Below are 24,549 nucleotides of genomic sequence, written 5' to 3'. Positions count from 1 at the left end.
TTATAGTTTTACACTTCATTTGCCAGAGTTTATGATCCTGTCTGTTTTCCTCTCTAGGATTTAGCTTCCATTTTTAAAGGTTGCTTTTTTGCCTTTCACTTCTTCTTTTACTTGGTTGTTAAGCCACGGTGGCACTTTTTTAGTTCTCTTACTATGTTTTTTTAAATTTGGGGTACACATTTAAGTTGAGCCTCTATTATGGTGTCTTTAAAAAGTTTCCATTTAGCTTGCAGGGATTTCACTTTTGCCACTGTGCCTTTTAATTTTATTTTTTTAGCTAACCTCCTCATTTTTGTGTTGTCCCTCTTTTTTAAATGAAATTCCACAGTGTTGGACTGCTGTGGTGTTTTCCCCGCTACAGGAAATTAAATCTAATTATATCATGGTCACTATTTCCAAGAAGTCCAGCTATATTCACCTCCTGGACAAGGTCCTGTGCTCCACTTAGGATTATATCAAGAATTGCCTCTACTCTTGTGGGTTCCAGGACTAGCTGCTCCAAGAAGCAGTCATTTAAGGTCTAAAGAAACTTGATTTCTGCATCCTGTCCTGAGGTGACATGTACCCAGTCAATGTGCAGATAGCTGAAGTCCCGCATTATTATTGAGTTTTTTTATTTTTATAGCCTCTTAATTTCCCCAAGCATTTCACAGTCAGTCATCATCCTGGTCAGATGGTTGGTAATGTAGCCCTACTATATTCTTATTTTTCGAGCATGCAATTACTATCCATAAAGATTCTATGATAGAGTTTGGTTTATTTTAAGATTTTTATTTTATCTGATTCTTTGATTTCTCTCACATATATTGCCACTCTCTCACCAACTTTACTAACACCTGTCTCTTCCAAACTGAAGTTCTGTCCCCTGGAGAGGTATCCTCAGTGCAAGAGTTAGCCAATAGGTACCTTATAAAAACACCCAAATCCTCCCACAACAAAACATCACCATAGATGCAACTGAGAGGGAATTTTCCCCTGGGGCACTCTGGCAGTGACCGTGGTGGGGAGGAGAAGTCTGTTGCCTTCCTGTTCAGTGCATGGGTGTGGGTCACTTTCCAGGATTTTCTGAGTATATCTCACTTAATGAATTCCCTGCCATTGCCAGAGCCCACGTCACAAACACATCTCATCCCTCATACACTCTGCCTGTGGCACATAACAGTCTAGTCTCCTTCAGGCTGTAATATTGTGGTTTAATTTCAGTTTCTGTGAGCAGATGCTGGTGACCTGTAAGATATGGGAGGTCAGACTAGATGGCTTGAAACTCTGTGACTCTAAAGTTTTCAGTTCTTGATTACCTCAGTTTTCCCACCCTTATTTACAGCTGTATAGCTTCACTTATGTCTTTCTTTAACATGCTGGTAGGTCTATGTCATAATTACCATTGATGGGCAGGTGTAGAGAGAGGAGTATGGAAAGACTCTCACCTGTCAGGCTACTTTGTATCTATACAAGAACTAAATAAACAGCACAGATGTGAAGCCAGACCTGCATTTAAGTTTGGAGGGAAGGTATATTAGAGAGGGTGCGAACCCCTTTGAAGTGGGACTGCTTGGCTGGGATGGGTTTCCACCGCATTTCCTCAGCATAGTGGCCAAGTTTATATTTTACTTTCTATTTAAAAAGTTTGATCAGGCGTTTTTTCTTTTTTTCCCCTCCCAATCCAATTTCTTGGATGAAAGTTGAAAGCAGCCACTGCTGCAGGCTCACATTATGGAAAGTCCCCATGGGCGCACACCTTGCACCAAAACAATTACCATTTCTACAAATCACCTTAATTACCAGCTGGGAGATTTTCCATCAGGCTCACCCAGGGAGGTGACTGCTTTCAACTTTTACATCTCTTTTATAAAGAGAGCTTAATTGACCCAATAAAATTCTCCTGTTTAAGCTTTTTCAGATCAGAAAAACAAAGGTTGAAAGCATTTGCTACTGTCGCCAACTGCCATGGGGAAACTTGTGTTATTGTAAAAGGAGCTCTGGGCTGGAAGGATGCTGGTATCTATGGGGCTACAGTAGTAGAGCTGTACGGTGCAGAGCACTGGGAACCTGATTTTCAGAGGATGTGAATGCAGATGGCTGCAGATGAAGTCAGTGGCCAGTGCACTTTGGTACACTTGCAAATCCCAACTGGGGTTGGTTGTTTATGGGATTAGTTCCAGAACAAGAAGTGTGGAGAGTATTAAGATAATAGGTTTCAGGGACCATGAATTACCATAAGTGACTGTGAATTACATGGAAATACTCAACTCATTTGCCAGGGCACACTAGGCTGTTGTCTATGCTGGTTTATGGGCATTTTTGCTATAAGCTTCCCATCATTGTCACCACTGGTGGTAGCTCTACTGGTGGGAATACTAGTGTAGAAAGGGCTCCAGTGACTCTATAAGCCCCATTTTATCTGCCCTCACTGAGAGTAGGCCTGTCCCCCATGGTAGTTAACATGCTGGTGGCTGCTGGTGCTGCGTGTGTGGTTTTAGCAACCACTGATGGAAGCAGCAGTTGGAATTGTATGGCAACAAAGCCTAGTGTTAACCGGGCCATTCTGTCCCTCTAAGATTTTCCAATTATGAGTGGCATGAGTTTTGGCTTGGGCACCAATATTGAGGTCATGTGCACTGGTTTGGATGTGTGCCACTCTGGCACCCAATTTATTAACATACACATGTTCCCGGCCGCCGGAGAAGAAACCCCCCTTTCCCTTGCCACGAGATATATCCTATTCCCAGCTGCTGGAGCAGACCTGACCCGCCTGCCATGTGGTAGGTCCCATTCCAGGCCCCAGCTGCCAGAACACACCCCGGCCCCCCCACCACATGGCAGCCCTGGCCATTGGAGCAGGCCTCCCCTCCGCTACATGGCTGCGGCAGGTCCTGGCCCCCCGCCCTAGCGGCTCCCTCACCATGCCGTCTCAGCCGGCCCTATCTGCCGAAGCTGTCGCCTGCCACACGAGTGCTGCTGTGCAGCTCTCCAGAGGAGGGGGACAGGGGAAGAATTTTTTGTGTGAAGCCATGCAGGCGGGAACTATGCTGTCCACCTCTATTTCTGTTAATAGATGCTACTGGGATCATCTAAACTACAGTTAAGTCTTGAATAAAAATAATAATCTTACATAGGGCAGAGTCTGCCCCTCTGTATGGGGGACTTGGATTGCAGTCAGTGCCACTAAGCAAGGTGTGGCAGGGTGCTGGGGTTAGGGTTGCCAGCTGTCCAGTATTCACCCAGGCGGTCTGTTATTTGCAGGCTCTGTTCAGTAAAAAAAACAGGAAATACCAGACGTGAAATTTTCTGCTCCCGTGTCTGGCGGGGGCCGGGGGAGTGAGGAGCGTGTCAGAGTTGTAGCGAAGGGGGGCAGGAGAGGGCAGTTGCTGGGTGCCAGGCGGGGGGGGGGGGGGGCGCCAGGCTGGGGTGAGAGCAGAGTGCACACTTCTCTGGCCCACGTGACCAGCAGAGACCCGGGAGCTGGCCAGGTGATGCCTCCCTCTAAATAATGTGAGCGAGGCAGCTGGGCCAGACGGCAGGAGCAGTGACTTTAAAAGTAACATTTCCTTACCCGGCTGTCCCGTTCCTCCAGTGCCTGGCTCTGCGGGGGTAGGGGGGGGATTTGATTGGGGCAGGGCGCTCCTGGTGCTGGGGATGCCTGGCTCAGGGGGAGGGGTGAGTACATTGGGATGGGGGAGGGCGCTAAGAGGGCCTGGCTCTGGGGAAGGGGTGGGTGCAGAGCACAATTTACATACCTTTTTCCGATAGATCATTGTAATGTAGACATAGTCTAGAAGAAAAACGCCTGCCTATTCTGCACTATCTGGGAAGACTAAGCTGTCATAGGCTCTGTAGTGGAGATACAGCCTCACTTTCCTTTCTGAGAAAATAGCAAATCTTATATACTTTCCTATTGCCATTTTTTCCTGTGTTAATATAAGATACATTTAAAAAAAAAAGAAAACTAAATAGGATCCGCCTTCAACTGTATCGAATGACAAGGATCAGACTGGGAGGCTCTTGATTAGAACAAAGTGGTTTCTGTTAAATTTTCAGCATGATATTTGTTTCTTATTTAGTCCAGGTAAAGTTACACTATGCTAGCACTGGCCTGCATCTTTTTCTATTCTGCAGTGTGCTCCTCCCCATTCATGTGAAACCTGCTGATATGGGTGTGTTCAGTCTCTCTCCACGGGGTGCACATGTGCAGGACGAGCTGTGAAGAGGAAGTGTCCTAGAGCATGCATGTCTCGTAGGGTATGTCTACACTACCCCCCTTGTTCGAACTAGGGGGGTAGTGTAGACATACCCTTACAGTGATGAACCCTGAGATAGGGCATGTGCCTTTACAAATTCAGGGCCCCCATTCTCCCGCTGTAGTTTGTATGAGTTACTCATGTTGGGTTTGATGACAGTCTCTGATATCCTGCCAGAAAAGAATCAGGCTCCAGGAGGTCAGGTTAATGGAAGCTCTGGTGATCTAAACATACCTATGACCCATCTGGAAAATCAATAATAGCTATAAATCTTTTGCTGTTTTTGTTGATTTTCTCAGGTGACTTTGACTTCACGGCCTGTTTGTTGTGTTCTCAATGCCATTTTCCTTCCCACTGTAGATATTTAAAAAGCTGCCCTTTTATTGTTTCACAAGTGTAAACATACTTAGGTACTTGCAAAAAGACTTTTATGTACTTATAAATGGAGGTTATTATGGTACAGCCTGGTTATTTGAGTGCAGCACATTCAAAGACATTGTTTTATTTACATGTTGGGTTGGGTTGTCACATTTGTGGAGCTGCAGGTAGATAGGGCTCTTTAGAAAAAGATGAAATAATTACATCCATTGTCACCTAGGGTTTCGGAAGAGATCTTCCAAAAAAACTTCTTCTGAAAGAGAGTGTCTACATGCCAAAGTGCATTGAAAAAGCGATCTGCTTTTTTGAAAGAGAGCGTCCACACTCATTGGACACTCTCTCGCATGTAATCTGAGATTGCTACGGACGGAGTGGCCACTAGCGCACCTGGGCTTTTTCCTGGAGGCCTCTTCTTTCAAAAAAACTCCCTCTTCTGCATCCACACTCGCCTTTTTCTGAAAGAGCTCTGTCGGAAAAGGTGTTCTTCCTCAGAATGAGGTTTACCAATGTTGGAAAAACCCCTCTGTTCTTTCAATTTTCTTTCGAAAGAACGCGATTGCAATGTGGATGTAAGTGAAGTTTTTTCGGAAAATCCCTGCAGTCTAGACTAACCCTTTAGTCCAGAGTGTGAGGGAAAGGGCTGCCCTGCTGTATATGTAAGCAGGGGAATGGTCCCCTTATTGTGAGGAACTTTCCTGGATTTGGCTAGTGAAAGGATCTTAGTCCTTGCTCCCATTCCCTTTACCCACAGGCCTGTCTGACATGAAGGACTCCCTTTCGATTCATGTGCGGCAGAGTCCTCATAACCCTGACAAGGCTGGGCCCAGGATTCTGGGAGGAGGGGCTCAACCCCCAGTCTTGTGGTTACTCAGGAGAGGGGCTAGGGTGTCCTCATTCTGGGATGCTCTCTCTGCTCTGGACATTTCTCTGGTGCACTGATTACTGCATATAGTTCAAACAAATACAATTCATTAAGCAGCAACCAATTTTAAAAAATAAGGAGAAAATGGGAAAGGTTAAAGAAAAACTAACCCTGCTGTATGGCACAGGGACATCACAAAAAGTGTCTTTGGAATGTAAAGGCTGTTTCCCCACATGTCCCCGGCCCTGCCTGTGCTGCAGAATTGCCACAGATTGGAGACTTGCTCTGGCGGTAGCCACACACCTTCAGGCTGTAAGTGATAGTACCCTTCTCTCCAGCATCGCCCTCCCAACCCCCTGTTGGGGTGCTGATCCCCTCCCCCCAAGTCTAGCCTGCAAGGCTTTTGGATGGGGTCTTTTTCCCGTGTATTTTAATTTGAACTTGTTCCCTAGTGTAGACCTGACCTAAGAAAGTGCATCATGGGAGCCTAGATTGTAGCAGGGAATAGGAGCATGAGGCACTAGAATTAGAAGTCCCTTGAGGCACCTCAGCAACATTTCCAAATTGTAATATTTCAGGCTGTAGATGACATATTTTGGAGTTCAAATTTTTGCTTAAGCTTGAATATTTTTTAATTTTTTTCATTAAAATGCAGAGAGCATTTTCTGACCAGTTCTGCCACGAGGTCTTTTTCAAAAGGGATCTTGATTATACACAGGGGTTGCTCCCAAGAAGATGGAAAATCTCTTGTCTCAATTTTAAAAGACTGCTATATCAACATTGCATCCTATCTCATTTATAAGACTAATGATCCAACAGAAGAATTTCATGTGATGAGGGAGGAATGTATCTCTTATAAATAAAGAAAACACAGATGTTGAACTGACAGGTGCACAAGATTCATTGATTTCCATGGAAATGCTGCAGATTTACAGTAGATGGAGTTCAAAATCAGGTCCCACAAAAGGACTGACATGCAGGCAGGAAAGGTTGTGCATCCCTGTATGATCCTCGTGAATCTCTGCCCGCTGGGTTTATTGTTGAGGATCACCCAATGAACTCAGACTTACAGACATGGGGAATGCAGTATTGCCAACCTCAGTGATTCAAAAATCCTAGGTCAGGCTCCAAAATCATAAGATTGCTTTAAAAATCAAGAGATTTAAAAAAAAATTAAGCTTGGTGCCTTTTGGTTTTTGAGTCTTTGGAGGACACTCCAATCATATTTCTTCTGAAAAATGAGGAATAGAAATTTACTTTTTTTTAAAAGGCAGCTGAGATTCTCACAACTCAGGAAGCTAAAAGTCTGAAGGAAAATACCTAATGACACAACACTTGTGATACAATCATGAGCTTTGGCAACACTGTGAATGAAAAAGTCTTTATAGTAGGTTATATTTTGGGGAGTCTCTTTATTACTTATGTATTGGGTGTTAGATGCTGTGCAAAACACAAACATAAAGGAAGCCCCTGCTCCAAACAATGTGAGGATCCAATCCAGCAAATGCTCTATGTGATGTAGTGCTTACAATCATGAGTAGTCCTAATACCTTCACAGTAATGAACGTTATACTGGGATTTAGTATATACAGACTCAGAGCCTGAAAGATAGACATGCAAAGATAGGATGAACTGGGAAATACAATAATGGGCAAACCCCTGCAAATCTGTGGATATACACTTTATCTCCGCAGGTATCTGCATCCGCAGATGTGGATGTAGATATCCATGAATCATTTTTTCAGATGTGGATGCCGATACCAATGTTGTACCCATGCAGGGCTGTAATGATGGGCATTGGTTAGTGTTGGTTTGGGGGTTTTATCATTTTAAATTATAAGAGTCCATCTTGTGCACCTGACTGAATAAGCATTTGCAACCCCTCCTGTTCACTAGCCCAGTGAGAGGTTATTCAGCATAGGGGAAAGCCTGGTGACTCCTTACACAACTGTGGGAGACTAGGCCTGAGGCTCCTTTGTGTGCTCTGTGTTGTGTATTGTGCGTGTGCACCTCAGACTGGACCCACTCAGATAAATCACCAGGAACAGGCTTTATTCTATAAAAAAAAAAAAAAGACATAGAACAGGATCACAGTTCAGCACCCCTCCGCTCTGCATGCAGCCTGTGTGCTGCTCCCAGCTCAGTCCCTGCTGAGACCCTGCTGGGGGCAGAGGGCACTTCCTGGCAGGAAGCAGGAAGTTCTTCCAACATGGCACACTTTGTAGTCCACAACTTGTAGTTCCCAGGGCTGCTGTTGAAGCACACTGGACCTTGGGCTACACATTTTTAAGGGAGTCTTAAATACCAAGGCCAGTGGTATGGCACCATTCTTAAAAGTGGGGGTGCTGAGCCCCCCTGCTCCTGTCCAACCCTACACCCAGCTGAGGCTGAGAGCAAAGCCCCAGCATGCAGTGCCAGCAGCTGAGACCTTCTTGGCTGCTGTTCACGCACTAGGAGCTCTGCACACAGGGATGGCAGCAGAGCCATTGGCAGGTGGGGAGGTAGCAGAACCCTGGCATGCAGGGGTGGCAGCAGAGTCTCTGGTACACGGGGCTGGCAGCTGAAACCCTAGTGCGTGGGGCAATAGCAGGGACCCCAGGAGCTAGGTGAGGAGCCCTAGGATGCTACAGCCCCCCCCCCCCATTGCATCCCTAGGTCCTGTGCCTATGATTAAGGCCACCCTTATTGACAAGCTGAGTAATACCTCATCCCATGAGCACATTCCATTGAAACGAATAGGACAATCCTTGGATTAACAGACTGTTTGATGTAAGAATGGCAGCATCTAGCGCCCACTGAATAGTCTCCTTTGGCTGTTCCCCTTTTCTCTATTACATAATTTCCCTTTTAATCACACAATAGCCATCAGTGGATGAATGCTCGTGGGGCAGGACCCCTTCCAGTACTTTTTGAGATGGATGGGTGATTAACTTTACAGCTCATGCAATATGAGACTTGCATAGTGGGTGTGGGGAATTTGTTGTTCCTCTCCCATGCCTGGAACCAGTGTGGTCTCCTTAGTCAAATGTTGAAATTCACCTAAGTAAATTAGTTAAGAGAAGCATGAGGGTTGTGGAGCTGGTATGTTGTAATTCATTAATACTACGTGTTGACGTGGTGTATAATTACAGTATTACTATATTGCAGTGTTGTCTTCAAGTCATCATTGTCAAGTCCAAGTCGAGTCTCAAGTCACTACAGTTCAAGTCTCAGTCGAGTCTCGAGTCCCTAAAGTCACTTTTGAGTCAAGTCCCAAGTTGAGTCTCACGTCTTAATTTAAAAAACGTCAAGTCACTTTTGTACAAGCCATCAATATTGGCATTTTCAGACAATTTTTTCACCAAGTCAATTTAACAAAATTAGCAAGTCTCAAGTCGAGTCTCAAGTCACAAACAATGAACCCCAGTCGAGTCTCAAGTCGAGTCACCTAGGCGACTTAAGTCAGACTCGAGTTCAAGTCATGGGACTCGAGTCAACAACTCTGCTATATTGGGTTAATACATCAGGGATATTGGGAAAACGGGCTAAAGGGGGGAAACAGTGGTTTCTAGTAAGCAACCCACAATTGATGGCTAGGTTGTTAGAAGATAATGGCAGAACCATTGGCTTTGTGGAATCTGGCTTGACCTCTTGTGTAGCCTACCAAACAGTTTCAGACAAGAAGGGTAAAAGCCTAGAAACTCACAAGGACAGAGGATCCCTAGTGGGTTTTAAAGGAATTCCCTCTTTAGAATGGCTACTGTAGAGGAGCTGTAAGTCTGTCTGGGCACTGCTGAGGCATCCAAAGAAGTTAGGTCTGCTTCAGGCAGCTATCACGAGGGATGGGAACTCTAGAGGTAAGGAAGACGTGCAAGTAGATTGTTGTTTTAAATCCTTTTATCTACATGCTTCATTAGTATTGTTGAAATTAAAGGAGACGATGGTTTAAGAAGCCTGTGTGGTCACTAGACTCACTTTTAGTCACAGACTCTTGAAGGGAAGAACCTCCAGTACCAGCAGTCAGTCAGTCCAGTAGGGTCATATGCACAGTCAGTCCTCCAAGTACTGAAGCCCAGGGCCCATTCTGCAAGTTGGAGAATCAGATGATTCCACCCCAGGAGTGGTAAAGGTCTGGGGCCTCCTAGGACCTGCACTCAGAAAGAGCAGGAAGGAGATATTGGAGCAGCTAGCCCTTCAAGTATGAAAATTACTTATTAATGAGGCAGGATGGAGCAAACCAAGAGATACGCTAGGGTTATTGTTGAGAGGTGATGGCATAAGTCAATGGGCTTGACAATTGAACAGAAAAATCCAGCCAGGAAGTGTGTTCTTGTTCTTAATATACTGCATCTGGAGGTTCCAGCTCGATTGGCTAGGATGGAGAAGAGGATTGCTCGTTATATGGCAATTTGGGTTTTATTTTCTTTTAGAGAGAACTTGCATTTTGTTACAATGAACCTAGTAGTGGGGGTTGTTTATTAAGTTAATGATTTTAAGACCAGATTCACTAGTATGCATCCACTAATCTGCTCTGCTCCAGTGAAGAAAAGCAGCAATAATTGGTGTAATTGGCCAGTTAAGCTGAGTTTATAGCTGTTTTGCATTGCTGAAGCAGCACAAAACAGCCAGCATATATTGGTGAATCTGGTCCTTAGAGTCTACTGGGAATTACAGACAGGAGATCATGTTTAGCATCATGGTAGTCAAGCAATCATAAAAAAGAAATGAACCTTATAGGAACCAGGATGGAATATTGGCTCCACTGAAGTCAATGATAAAACTCCTTTTGACTTCAGTGGAGCCAAGATTTCACCTAATAATGAGACATTCCCCCCCCCCCCCCTCCATCCCCTTTTTAATTGTCAGCACTAAGGTTGTAAATAGTGACCACGTGCTTGGTTTCAAATGGGCTTGACAGGCAAGAGTAATTGAAAATAATAGAAATAAGAGCCATGCCTATATGAATTATTCCCTGTTCCATATTTCCCTCACTCCTCTGATCTGAGCCAGAAAGGACTTTCAGATGCTATTTTTGTTGGTCTTTAATCATGAGGAACCCAAAGTGCTAGTTTTTAACTGAAAATTCTCAGCCTGCTTTTTCCATCACTTCAGCTATATGGAAATGAATGTCTGGAACCTGGATGTTTTCCAGCCAGTTTTTTTTCCGTATCTGAAGGCATCTCATGTTCATGAAGCCCCTAAAATGCTATTGTGGTTAGAATTATACAGCTTTACATTTGGGTAAATAATAAACCCTGGGGATTTGTGCAGGTCCTGACACTGGGATGTGTTCGGGTTTGTGTTCGTACCTGCCTCATTTATTTTTTTCTTCTGAAGGAGTACAAAAGCAGTAGGGTGTCACTGAAAGAGAGACAAAGGCCTTTTGAAGCGTGTAACTAATTATTTATATCCCTCATCCAAGGCTCAACACTTTTATTCATGGTGAACACAACTCACAAGCTTGTCCTCCCACTGCCTCGCCCATCCTCCACCAGCCCATTTCTTATGGTCTGTTAGGTAAAGGGAACTAGGTGCTTGCCTGTCTTTAAAGCTGCCATATGGACAATGGGTGTAACTTGGCACAAATGTGCTCTGGATGCAGAAGCAGCACATGGACCATTGTCCACTTTGCATTTGTCAGAGCCCGGTGCTGTGGCATTATTTGCTTTCTCATGTGCAACGTCAGGCACCGGGACGCCCAGTTGTCACCAGCAGGCTGATTGCTGCCACATTTGGCAGGCTGACAGGGCTCATAAAGCACACTGCCGCCATGCAGCTCAGACTTGTAAAGAGCTCTAAATCTCCTTCCATCCCCTGACAAGGCTTCCTCTGCCTGGAACTTGGCAGCTCTGGAGAAGTGCCAGGTAGCAGACCGGAGCAGAGCTCCGGGGATAGGAGAGCCAGGAGAGGCCAAAGCAGCAGTCTGGTCAGTTGGCAGCATCAATCACAGCAGGTTTTTGTTTTAAAGGCATGTCTCATCTATGTAGCTATGTTGTTAGCTGGTCGTTGTCGTCCCCCCCCCCCATTATCAAGGGTGGAGCCCAGGGAAAAGAGACAGGGGACCAAGGAAGAGGCAAAGTGAGAAGGACTAGGACAGGGGAACAATTTAGCATCTGGCTCACCTAAAGTGCTTCAGCTCAATTGCTCCCCTCCTGGCCTGCTGATGGTGGGGGGCAGGAGAGGAGGGGACAGATGGGGAGACAGATAGGGTTACTAAGTGACCAGTTTTGAACCAGAAAGTCCCATATTTGAGCTTTCTGTCCAGGAAACAAATTGAGAAAATACCGGACATATAAATAACCGGTGTTTTCTAATTAAGTACGTTATATTGTTATCATGAGTATCAGAATGTAGTTGCGTACTGTGTGAGCGTGTCTACCAGCCGGGCAGTACACAGCTATGCATTAGAGAGGAGGGGGGTGGGGCCAGGGCGGGATGGAATACCTGGGGCTGGACTGACCCGTGCGCCCCGCCAGGACCATGCGTGGGACGGGAAGCACCCCAGGATCTGCGTGCACCCAGGTCAGCCTCGCTCCCTGCCATCCGGTTCCTCCCCAGCCAGCCCCACACCCCCCAACTCCCTCCTCGCCAGCCCTGCTTCCCACCAGCCAGTTTCCCCTCGGCCAGCTCCACTCCCTCCGACTCCCTCCCCACCAGCACCCCCCACTCCTGTTCTGAGATCATGTGTGTCCGGTATTTTTTTGAAAGCCATCTGGTAACCTTAGGGGCAGAAGAGGGAGAAAGGAGGCAGTTGCTCTGGGGCCTGGCACTACAGAAGAATCTGGAGCTCCTAGCCGTGGCAGATGCTAGTGTATAGCTGCTGGAGTGCTGCAGAGCCCCGTGCGGTATGCTCCAGTCAGTGCTGAGGGCTGCGGGTGGGTAGCTCTCATGGTGGCACTAAAGGCTGCCTGGTCCCAGCCCTGTCCCTTCTGCCCAAGGCTCTGCCACATCTGGGGGTGTGGAGCAGGCTCCCCTCACCCCTGCCTTCCCAGGGACCTGGAGAGGCTGTGAGCCCCACTGCTCCCCTCCTGCATCTTGTACTCTGCCTCTTCTCAGCTTCCTCCCACTGAGCTCCCTCGCTGCTGGGTAATAATCACCTCTGTGTTTATAGCTCATTCCAGACAGCTCATTCCGTCGCTTTATAAAACATTTATGAATTTAAACACCGCTAGGGAGATAGTCGGAGTAAGTTTTATGGACCCTATTTTACAGCTGGGGAAGCTGAGGGTCAGACAGCTGTGCTGACTTCCCAAAAGTTTGTGGCATGGCTGGGAATTAAACCTAACTTTCTTGATGCCCAGCTTCTCCCTCCTCTGGGTTTCCCTGTGTATGAGTTCTATGTCTGTTTAGTTTAGGCCTGCAGCTAGTGGTATGGGGAGCCAATTGCTAAACCCATCCAGAGATCCACAGACTTCAATGGGGGTACCACAGGCAGACCACTCCATGTCCATAGGTGCTATCAATAGCAGGATCAGGACCTGTGATAGTGAGGTCCCTGAGTCAGGGAGGGTCTATTGCACATTGTATCTTGAGTGCTATAATCTGCCTATAGTCAACACTATGTTAATAACAGTGTTGATGGTCACTTTTTATACTAAAGATACTCGTGAACATGTGAACCATTCATAAATATCTCATACTTTATAAGTATGGTGTGTGTGTGTGTATATATACACACACACACACACACACACACAGAATGTATCATAGATTTGTAGATGTTTATAAATAATTTATGAATTATTTATTCAAATATTTTTTTAAATACGGTATTATTCATTATCCTCTTATAAGTGATTTTTAAATGTACCTTTAACATAAAGTGTAACATCATACCAATAATAATGAAGTAATAGATTAAATACATTACATGTTTCTGATATTACACTGGGTAGACAATTATATTAACAAATTCCAAATAAGCCTCATCAAGAAAATTAGTAATTTTTATCTAGTGCTCGCCAATTAAAACAATTTTTGCCTATTCAGTCCTACTGAATTTAAATAAAGACTAAATGGTAATTGCTTAAACCTAAATGGCCCCCAGTTTTACTTTCTTTCTTTCTTTCCTATCTCAGTCCTTTGGATTATCTTCTTATTGTTATTACTCACCACACCTAATCACTTTCACACTACAGGCCCATAGGCAGTAGCGGTGCGAAGGGTGTGAAAGTATCCCCCACTATGGTACTATGGTACGCCCACATCTTGAATACTGTGTACAGATGTGGTCTCCTCACCTCAAAAAAAGATATTTTGGCCTTGGAAAGGATTCAGAAAAGGGCAACTAAAATGATTAGGGGTTTGGAACGGGTCCCATATGAGGAGAGGTTAAAGCGACTGGGACTTTTCAGTTTAGAAAAGAGGAGACTGAGGGGGGATATGATAGAGATCTATAAAATCATGAGTGGTGTGGAGAGGGCTGATAAAGAAAAGTTATTTATTAGTCCCCATAATAGAAGAACTAGAGGACACCAAATGAAATTAATGGGTAGCAGGTTTAAAACTAATAAAAGAAAGTTCTTCTTCACACAGCGTGTAGTCAACCTGTGGAACTCCTTGCCAGAGGAGGCTGTGAAGGCTAGGACTATAATAGAGTTTAAAGAGAAGCTGGATAAATTCATGGAGGTTAGGTCCATAAAAGGCTATTAGCCAGGGGATAAAATGGTGTCCTTGGCCTCTGTTTGTCAGAGGCTGGAGAGGGATGGCAGGAGACAAATCGCTTGATCATTGTCTTCGGTCCACCCTCTCTGGGGCACCTGGTGCTGGCCACTGTCGGTAGACAGGATACTGGGCTAGACGGACCTTTGGTCTGACCCAGTACGGCCGTTCTTATGTTCTTATGTTCATGGTCCTCCAAGTAAGCGTGAGGCAGGGGCAGCCCATTGTCCCCTATGCTCCAGCTGGCTGGGGGAAGGCTGGGGCTGATTCCTGCCCCCGCCCCTCAGGAGTGAGGCTGGAGACAGGGCCCCGGGGGCAGGGCAACCACCAGCCCCTCCCACGCTTGCACCCCCCACAGAAATTCCTGCATACGGGCTTATACTAGGAAGCACCCTGAGTCTGACATGAGCCAAATATTTGGAAATCTGTGCTTTATTTGCCAAAAATATACCCAGTCTAGGGAGTGGGAGTTAATAAGCAAATGGACAAAAACTTTTTACGTTCTTAGGGCCCATTCTTGCCAACACTCAGTACTTCAAGTACTGCTTACTGTTGTGAATAAGCCCACTGACTTCAGTATTACTTCCCAACGCCTGAGCTGCAGCCTAGATTTGAGCCTAGACATTCATTAAATTGCCCCTTAGCCTGAGCCCTGGGAGCCCGAGTGAGCTGAAACAGCCCAGCTTTGGATTTTTAATTGCAGTGGAGACCTACTCTAAGGCTACGTCTACACTGGCCCCTTTTCCGGAAGGGGCATGTAAATTTCACGAGTCGTCGTAGGGAAATCCGCGGGGGATTTAAATATCCCCCGCGGCATTTAAATAAAAATGTCCGCCGCTTTTTTCCGGCTTTTAAAAAAGCCGGAAAAGAGCGTCTAGACTGGCCCCGATCCTCCGGAAAAAGTGCCCTTTTCCGGAGGCTCTTATTCTTACTTTGAAGTAAGAATAAGAGCCTCCGGAAAAGGGCACTTTTTCCGGAGGATCGGGGCCAGTCTAGACGCTCTTTTCCGGCTTTTTTAAAAGCCGGAAAAAAGCGGCGGACATTTTTATTTAAATGCCGCGGGGGATATTTAAATCCCCCGCGGATTTCCCTACGACGACTCGTGAAATTTACATGCCCCTTCCGGAAAAGGGGCCAGTGTAGACGTAGCCTAAGTGTTTCCAGAATCAGACTCTGACGTTTTAAAAAGAACAAGAATACTTCTCCCCTGGATAAAACTGACTTTGTTCCCCCACTACCTTGCAGCTGGGACAAGCACACTGGGAATCTCAACACAAGGCCCGCACGGGGGCGCAGAGAGGGCAATTGCCCTGGAACCTGGCAATTCAAAAGTGCCCCTGGATCTTGGCCTCTGTCACTGCAGCTACTGTGGCAGCAGTCAAAGCCTTGGGATCTTTAAATCTCCACTGGAGCCCCAGGTGTTGTGCTCCAGGCAGCATCAAGGGCTGGCTGGGGGGGATGCAGCGCGGTGTGGGTGGCTGTCCCCTGAGAGCTGGCTGTCCCCATCTGCCCGAGACCCCGCCCCTTCTGGGAGCATGGAGGCAGCCTCCACACCACCTTGCCCAGGGACCTGGAAAATCTGTCAGTCCCCCTGCTGATTACTTAACTCATTACTTTCGTGCACCATGGGGGACAGCTGTTCCATAACATAACAAAAGGCAACCCTTCCCCAGGTGTGATAAAAACCTCATCACATCTTAATGGTGTGTCAATTCCAGATGTCACGGACGGCCCTGTAAATCAAACCAGAGGCAAGATGTTCAGAAAGACTCCAGCTCACTTCCCCTGTTCTTCTTTACGGATTTGTCTCTGCTCTCCTTTGTTCAGGTTATATTCCGAGCTCTGTCACCACCTTACTCGGCGGAGGACCCGTACAGCGCTGACGCTCAGGCACAGCTGAAGATCACCAATCTTCGAGTGCAGCTGCTTAAGCGGCAGGCCTGTCCCTGTCAGAGCAATGACCTGAATGCAAAGCCTCAGCAGTCCCAACACTATGCAATCTATGATTTCATTGTAAAGGGGAGCTGCTTTTGTAATGGCCACGCTGATCACTGTGTACCTGTTGCGGGATTTAGACCTGTCAAGGCGGCAGGAGTCTTCCAGGTGGTACGTATGACCTGTGCAAGCTTTACCCTGAGATCGACAAGAAATACAGTAGAGCTGCTTTTTGTTTGCTTGTATTTACATAATATTCATAGACACCAAGGCCAAAAGGAACAATTGTGATCATCTGGTTTGACCTCCCGGATAAAACAAACTAGGGATGTAAGGGAATAGACAACTAGTCGACTACCCAATAAGCATATGCTCCCTGAGACTTAGAGTGCCAGCTCTAACCCCTAGAGTCCCCCACTCCTCCACTGCCCCTCAGCGCCAGCCACTGACCCCAGAGTCCTCTGCACCCAACCCCCCCAGTGCCAGCCTCCTGCCCTCAGAGCCCCCCAGTTCAGGCAGAGCCATGGATTAACAATTAAGGGCCCAGCCTGGGCACGGACTGGGCAAGCAGCTTGTAAGGCCCAGCCCTGGGTCAGGGCAGGGTGGAAAAACAAAAATTTACCAAGAGTGGTTCAATAACAATTTAAGGCTCCAGCCGGGTCCCAACGGGGTGAGAGTCAGGTTTCCTCGCTGGCAGAGAGCACAGGAGTTTTGCCCCCACAAGGGGAAACCTGCCACCCAAGGGGAGGGATGGCAGGGGGTACACAAGCCCACCCACCCCACTGCATCCCAGACTAGGACCCTTGGGGGCCTACCTGGCTCAGGCGCTGCTCCTCGGGGTCAGCTGGGGATGGAGGTGCTGGCAGAGTGTCCATAGGTTCCAGCTCAGGTAGGGGCCCAGGTGGACTGGTCCAGTCATTGGGGCCTGGCAGGGGTCTTGGAGGCGTCATCGAATCTTTGGGCCATGGCAGCCCACCTAGCACAGCAGCCCGGGCCAGTCGTTGGGGGTCAGCAGGGATCCTGGCGGTCCAATGCAGTCCTCCCAGTGCAGCGTAGCTGGGACTTTGCTGCAGGAGCTGAGGCCAAGCATTTGGCCTGTTCAACCACCAGACTCCAACTGAGCTCTGAGCTCTTATACCCCTGATCCCGCTTTCCAGCTTCCTGTGGGCGGGGCTGGGTGAGATTCGACCTGCCCACCAAGGGGTCTTAGAGGGCCCTTCCTCTTCCAGGTTGGAGGGAGGCCATGTTGCTGCCCTAGACTCCTTACAGCCTCTTAACGAGTCTTCCATTTTGGAAGAGGGGTTGGTAAACTTAGTTAGTTAGGCTATGGTGAAAGGCTTATGGTGGACATACAAAATAAATAAGAAATAAAGTAGGATATGAAACTACCAGATTTGTTTGGGATTTAGAAACAGCTTTATTTCATACTTGGCATCCAGGACTGCTATGGCTTTGAGCATGGGCGGTCGGTGATGGCAGGGAGGCAGGGCAGCATACCATATGTGTGATCCCCCCTTCCAACAACGGGAAGGGAAAGGGAGCAGGCGTACACTCATCACAGCCTCCCTAACTCTGGTGGAAGGCACGTTGTGCCGTCTGGCCTGGCCCAGTCTGGCCCATTCTCTCGAGCACCAGGAAAGAAGGAGGCTAGGCTGGGCCTTGCCACATGGTGCAGCACGCCCTGCCTCCTCCCTCCCCCGGTGCTTTGCAGCTAGAGAGGCTGGGCTGGGCTCTGCATGGAGCACCAGGGAGGGGGAAGGCAGGGCATGCTGTGCTAGGTGGGCCAGCCCAGCCCAGCCTCTCCAGCCCCGGAGCACTAGGGGAGGGAGGAATGGAGAGGGGTAACTGGTGGTGTCCCCCAAGGGTCAGTCCTAGGACCAATCCTGTTCAACTTATTCATAAATGATCTGGATAAAGGGGTAAGCAGTGAGGTAGTAAAGTTTGCAGATGATACTAAACTGTTTAGGATAGTCAAGACAGAAGCAGACTGTGAGGGACTCCAAGAAGATCTCACCAAACTGAGTGACTGGGCAACAAAATGGCAAATGAAATTTCATGTGGATAAGTGTAAAGTAATGCACATTGGTAAAAATAACCCCAACTATACGTACAGTATGATGAGGGCTAATTTGGCTATGACAAATCAGGAAAGAGATCTTGGAGTTATCGTGGACAGTTCTTTGAAAACTTCCACGCAGTGTGCAGCGGCGGTCAAAAAGGCAAATAGGATGCTAGGAATTATTAAGAAAGGGAAAGAAAATAAGACCCAGACTATCTTACTGCCCCTGTATAAAACTATGGTACGCCCACATCTTGAATACTGTGTACAGTTGTGGTCTCCTCACCTCAAAAAAAAATACTTTGGCCTTGGAAAGGGTTCAGAAAAGGGCAACGAAAATGATTAGGGGTTTGGAACGGGTTCCATATGAGGAGAGGTTAAAGAGACTGGGACTTTTCAGTTTAGAAAAGAGGAGACTGAGGGGGGATATGATAGAGCTATATAAAATCATGAGTGCTGTGGAGATAAAGAAAAGCTATTTATTAGTTCCCTAAATAGAAGAACTAGAGGACACCAAATGAAATTAATGGGTAGCAGGTTTAAAACTAATAAAAGAAAGTTCTTCTTCACACAGCGCATAGTCGACCTGTGGAACTCCTTGCCAGAGGAGGCTGTGAAGGCTAGGACTATAATAGAGTTTAAAGAGAAGCTAGATAATTTCATGGAGGTTAGGTCCATAAAAGGCTATTAGCCAGGAGATAAAATGGTGTCCTTGGCCTTGTTTGTCAGAGGCTGGAGAGGGACGGCAGGAGACAAATTGCTTGATCATTGTCTTCGGTCCACCCTCTCTGGGGCACCTGGTGCTGGCCACTGTCGGCAGACAGGATACTGGGCTAGATGGACCTTTGGTCTGACCCAGTACGGCCGTTATTATGTTCTTATGAGGAGGCCACACCATGCAGCCAGGCCTGGCCTCTCTAGTCCTGGAGCACCAGGAGAGCAGGCGCTGGAGGCAGCAACAGCGGAGTGTGGGCAGGGCTATGCCTGACGGTTTGGGAAGGCAAAGGTTTCCCCACCCCCCGCCTTACATACCCAACACCCATGGCTTTGAGACATGCAGGTCAGTATCATGATTTTGGTCATAGGAATGAAGGAGTGGTAATTGATTACTTAATTATTTACCTTTAATAAAACATTTGCTAAACTACAGTGCACAGTTAGACCTAGTGTCAAATCTGTTTATCTTATTACTGCAGATTGACTAATGATTATTAGTCTCAGATAAGTGGCAGTTTTTTGTGCTGATAATTCTTAATTGTTCAAGCTGACATATTGATTTTATGAATTGCCTTCAATGGTCTACAGCTCTAAGTCATGCCTGGCCAATGGATGATAGTTTCTGACAGTGCATTCAAGTGCTTAGCATAGTGTAGTTTAAAATAATATAATAATACCTAGTCTTATAGAGTGCTTTTCAACTACTGCACAAAGGGAATGAGCTCAGCTGAATCTCTAGTAGCAGAAAGCCCTTCAGACATAAGCCCACCATTGAGATCAGTCTGGACTCAGCCATTATAATGTACCAAGAGCTGAATACCGGGTTTCCCTGCCAGTTGGATCTGCCATAAGAACCAGGATCAGAAACTGGGCCTCAACTTGACAGACAATAATCAGTGAAGAACATCTCTCATTGGTGCATGGTGCTCTGCATAGGTTCTCCATCCACTCTTGGGTCCCGTTCAAAGTACCGGCATTCTCATCTGCATGCAACTCCCTAATTAGACAAAAGCCCAACTGTCTCAGGGACTGGCTTATTCTCCATGACCCAGCACAGCAGTTGCAACTTCTGAGAGGCCTTCAAGGTTAACCCAAGCAATCAACCTCCATGGGCTGCATTTTTGAAACGTAGTTGTCATATGTCATACTTCAAAGTAGGAATAAGAGCCTCCAGAAAAGGGCGCTTTTTCCGGAGGATCGGGGCCAGTGTAGACGCTCTTTTCCGGCTTTTCTAAAAGCCGGAAAAAAGCGGTGGGCATTTTTATTTAAATGCCGCGGGGGATATTTAAATCCCCCGCGGATTTCCCTACTACGATAGTTGAAATTTACATGCCCCTTCCGGAAAAGGGGCCAGTGTAGACGAGCCCCTTGTGAAAGACCCAATGCAGAAGATCCCTGGCTTTAATCTCCCACAAAGCTCATGGGCAACCATTAATGGCATCTGCACAAAACATGGTAGATAGAGATCTTGCACAAGTGGAAAATGAAAAACTCTTCAGTGTGTGACTGTGGTCTCAAAGACCAGACCATGGAACATATAATTACTCAATGCCTGACTCACAAATATGAAGGAGGCATCACAGGATACACTCTGCTACTCCAGACAAAATTCTCTGACTTAACAATGTAAGTGTAAAATTACAGCTGTTTTTCTACATCTATATCAGCCATAGAAAGAATTGCTCAGCTGATGTCTGCAGGCAAGGGCTGGCATCCCAGGAGTATTTCCACTGTTCCTCCCCACATACAGTCAAATACCCTTTTTCTTGGCAACCAGAATTATCAATTATGTTCATCCTTTCCTGTAAGTGCTGCCCATCATCCTCATTTTCCCTTGCCACAGGGTATACAGAGTTTTTTTTTATTGCTTGAAGATGCAACACTAATAATGTAATATGGTATTTGTATATTTACTCTTACTAAAAAAAAGAGAGCTAAGCACACGCATGGAATCAGAACAGAGTTCAGCCTTATGACAGTTAACAATGAATAATGCACATTGTCAAAGCTGTTATCAAGAAGTTGACTTCATGGCTCTCCTTAATATTCTGAGGCACTATGTCAAGTCCCCAAAGACTTTTTCAAAATCTGTTTCATTTTCAGAGTTGGAGAGAAACTGACAGCATCTGATGGCCTGTCAGCAAGTGCAGCTTGAAAACTGACTGACCTGACAGGTGGCAGTAAACCTACATTCAACAAGGAGCATCAAACTAGCACCACCGAGCATATCCTAATAGTGAGACACTAAAGAAAGATGCTCGACTGGTGTGAGTTGGCTTATTTCCACTCAGTGGAGCTATTAAACTTCACAGCTGCCCGTCAAGTATTGAACGCGTGGTTGTTCCTCTGCAATAGGCTCTTTATTTCCTAGCAAGGACTAGGCTGTGTGAATTAGGACATTCTCAATACTAAGTTTAGTTGCATGGGACCAGGTCCACCAAGGTATTTAAGCTCCTAACTTTCACTGGTTTCAGTGAAAGTTAGGAGCCTAAATACTTTCATGGATTTCAGCCATGGACCGTAGATACCAACAATGTAGGTGCCTTATTAAATACTGAAGATGGATACAAAACCAAAATTAGGTATCAAATCACATGCCATAGTGATGAGCTAATTATAAGTATCTAGATAGACTAAACTTGGATAAAGGGCAGGGAATAATTTCAGTAAGTGAACAGTTTACAAAATGGAGGGGCATATTAGTGTAAAATGTACAAAAATAAAAGCTATGGCGGAGAATAACCAAGTCTTAAACTTGACTCTGCACTTGCATCTTGCCCTTTTCCTGCAAGAAATATGTACATTTAAACGTTAAATAACAGAAACAGTCTGTTAAAGTCTGTTTTCCTTCCCATCCATTGTCTATCTTGTCTGCTTAGGTTGTAAGATCTTTGAGGCAAGGGCTTTCTGTTTGTGTTAGACGCTATACAGCTGGACTCTGATCTTGGCTTCACATCTGGGCACTATTGTAAGCATGTCTACATTGCAAAAAAAGGACCTGTGTCAGTGAGTCTCAGTGCCTTGATCAGCTGACATGGGTTCACACTATGGGACTCCTAAAATACAAAAAATAGTAGTCTAGATGTTCCCAAGCCCTATGAGATCATGTCAGTTGACCCAGACTCTGAGACTTGTTGACAATGTGAGTTTTTTTGCCACGTAGACACATCCAGAAATACAAATGAATAAATAAAAAGTGATTTGCCATGTACATTACTTATAGACAGCACTTTATTCTTGCTCACTACAGTGAAATCTGGAACGTAATAAATCACAGAGAAAGTGTGTTATAAAGATTTACCAAAACACAAGCATATTTGCAAGCTGAAAAGGAGCATTGGATGGTATTAATTTAGCAACAAAAGACAAAGGAAGGAAACATGCCCTAGCAACTGTCTTTGTGCATAGAAACCAGTCACTCGTTTATCTTACACAAATCAACTTTTGTAACACTGTTTGCATTGTATAGCATAATGAGTGACATTACAGCAGAGCTGTCAAGCTAAGAAGGGAAATAGTGTGAAAGTGAACTAGCAGATAAAGACCCCAGGACAGAAAGAATAAGTAATGGGAAAAGGTATTTCTGGTTAAATGAACCAATGGCTGTATGAATGCTTGAATCGGTGAAAGGAATTGAGAATTGTGTTTGTGTATTTAGCGATGCTCCATCATGATCCCAGATGCAAAAGCCTTATAGTTGCAAATGTAAATTGAAGGAAGTGAAAAAAAATGTGCTCCTTCAATCAACAAGCAGTGTGGGCCAGGCCCTGAATTCAGGAGAACATGGGGCTTCCGGGGAAATCATTGTGTGTGTGCCTTCAACTGCAGAATCTGGCTGTCTCAGATTAGCAGCTACTCATTACCAGCTTTACCTCTCTAGCCACTTTTATACCCAGCTCCCCATTCCACAGCTGCTTTCCCATTGACTCTTGTACTATTGGTGAGAGTAGGCTCAGTCTACCATATTGTGTGGTTCCTACAAGAGTCATGCTGGCTCTAATGTAGACTGAGCTTTAGGTGTTCTTGTTCCTCTAGCCATTCTCTTTTCCCTCTACTTCCCCGTCACTTGTCCTTTCCCCTCATTCATTGGCCTGCCTTACAGGATTTCTTGATAATAAAAATACATGTTTGTGTTGTGTGCAGCTAGAATAAGCTGAGCTCTGGTGCTTAGTTCTCAAGTTATTTCCACTGCCAGAGACACATCTGGAATACTGTAAACGGCTTTGTTTACTGAGCTGAAAGTTGGCACAGGTGTGGGGAAGTGTTAGTAATTCCAGTGCTATATGACAGGGCAGATAGATAAGGCTGGAGGCCACTGTTTATTCACCGATCCATACAACACAGGAAGCACAAACTTCTCTGCACTGCGACTGTCCTTTATCTGAGGGATGATCCCTAAGGGTATGTCTACACTACCACCCTAGTTCGAACTAGGGTGGTAATGTAGGCATACCGCACTTGCAAATGAAGCCCGGGATTTGAATTTCCCGGGCTTCATTTGCATAAGCTGGCCGGCGCCATTTTTAAATGCCGGCTTGTTCGAACCCCGTGCCACGCGGCTACACGCGGCACGGGGTTCGAACAAGCCGGCATTTAAAAATGGCGCCGGCCGGCTTATGCAAATGAAGCCCGGGAAATTCAAATCCCGGGCTTCATTTGCAAGTGCGGTATGCCTACATTACCCCGCTAGTTCGAACTAGCGGGGTAGTGTAGACATACCCTAAGGGTGATACGGGTCCTTCTGCCCTGAGCCTTTCAGCTGAAATCACCAATGGGGTGCTAAAATATGCCAGTTGTGGGTTAAGTAGCCTCCTAGCCATGCCAACGGAGACAGAGCCCACCAAACTCATTACAATCAGATCCCCAAACAGCCATCTGGTGTAACAGCTTCCAGGCCCCACTGTTCTGCACTGGATTTGATACTCTGGTTTTGGAAGAGGGATAATGTGGGGGGTTGTGGGAGAGGCTTATGGAAATGCAAAGTCAGCTCAGCACGATAAGCCTTGAAAAAGGAGATTGCATAGTAATATGCTCCTGCTGCCTACAGAAGGCCCCAAAAAAGTACTCACCAGGATGAAATAATGTATTAAAAATATGGAACAAAATCAGAATATAGGGGTACAATTTGAGACTTAGAAGTGTGGAGATTTTACCTGGATATCAGGAAAGATTTGGTGAAAGGTCTAGTTTTCCTTGCCACAGAGCAGCAGCTGACAGTGTCTGCAAATGTCAGTGGGAGAGGTACAGGTAAGTCAAGGTAGTGTGAGGTCCTTCCGTGTCCATGATCTAAGATAACAAGTGAGCTCTGCAGGGCCTGGTACGTCATGTTTAGTTCTGAGACTCAGGCACAGCAACAGCGTGGCTGGAACAGCAGTTCCTTTCCCCATTCTTTCTTCTTCCTTTCCACCTTTTCCCCATCCCACTTTCTGGCTTCCTTTTCCCTGCCTCACCCTGGTACTCTGGAAAAGCATCCCTCCTCTTGCCCATGCAGAGCTGGGCACCAAACAGTCTTGTCTTTTCAGTCACCAGCTGTTCTGTTGCTGAGCGGGTATCACTTTTGGCTGGCTGCGAACAGCTGACCAGCATCATGATCTTTGATGCTGCTGCTGTATAGGGCCACTGTTGGGCTGTCACTACACAGGATCACACATCAACTGTGTTCATGAGGCTAGTTAAACTGCAACGAGCCTCCAGTAAACACACATACTGCATTGTGATGT

At 46.2% G+C, this 24,549-nt stretch overlaps 1 protein-coding gene across 6 annotated transcripts in view; it reads left to right on the top strand.

Moving 5' to 3' along the window:
• The window catches only part of NTN4 (netrin 4), a 92,379-nt gene that overhangs the window by 27,918 nt on the left and 39,912 nt on the right, over nucleotides 1–24,549 (top strand). For 5 of the 6 annotated variants that reach the window (XM_025182220.2, XM_006118291.4, XM_075933652.1 and 2 more), the window contains exon 3: nucleotides 15,946–16,224. The exons of the other annotated variant lie outside the window; for it this stretch is intronic. In XM_025182220.2, the coding sequence (XP_025038005.1) occupies nucleotides 15,946–16,224 (279 nt within the window). The remainder of the gene's footprint in view (nucleotides 1–15,945; nucleotides 16,225–24,549) is intronic. 6 annotated transcript variants of the gene reach the window in all.

Source organism: Pelodiscus sinensis, chromosome 1 (assembly GCF_049634645.1).
Source record: "Pelodiscus sinensis isolate JC-2024 chromosome 1, ASM4963464v1, whole genome shotgun sequence".
Classification (NCBI taxonomy): Eukaryota; Metazoa; Chordata; order Testudines; family Trionychidae; genus Pelodiscus; species Pelodiscus sinensis.
This window is presented reverse-complemented; position numbering and strand designations above follow the sequence as displayed.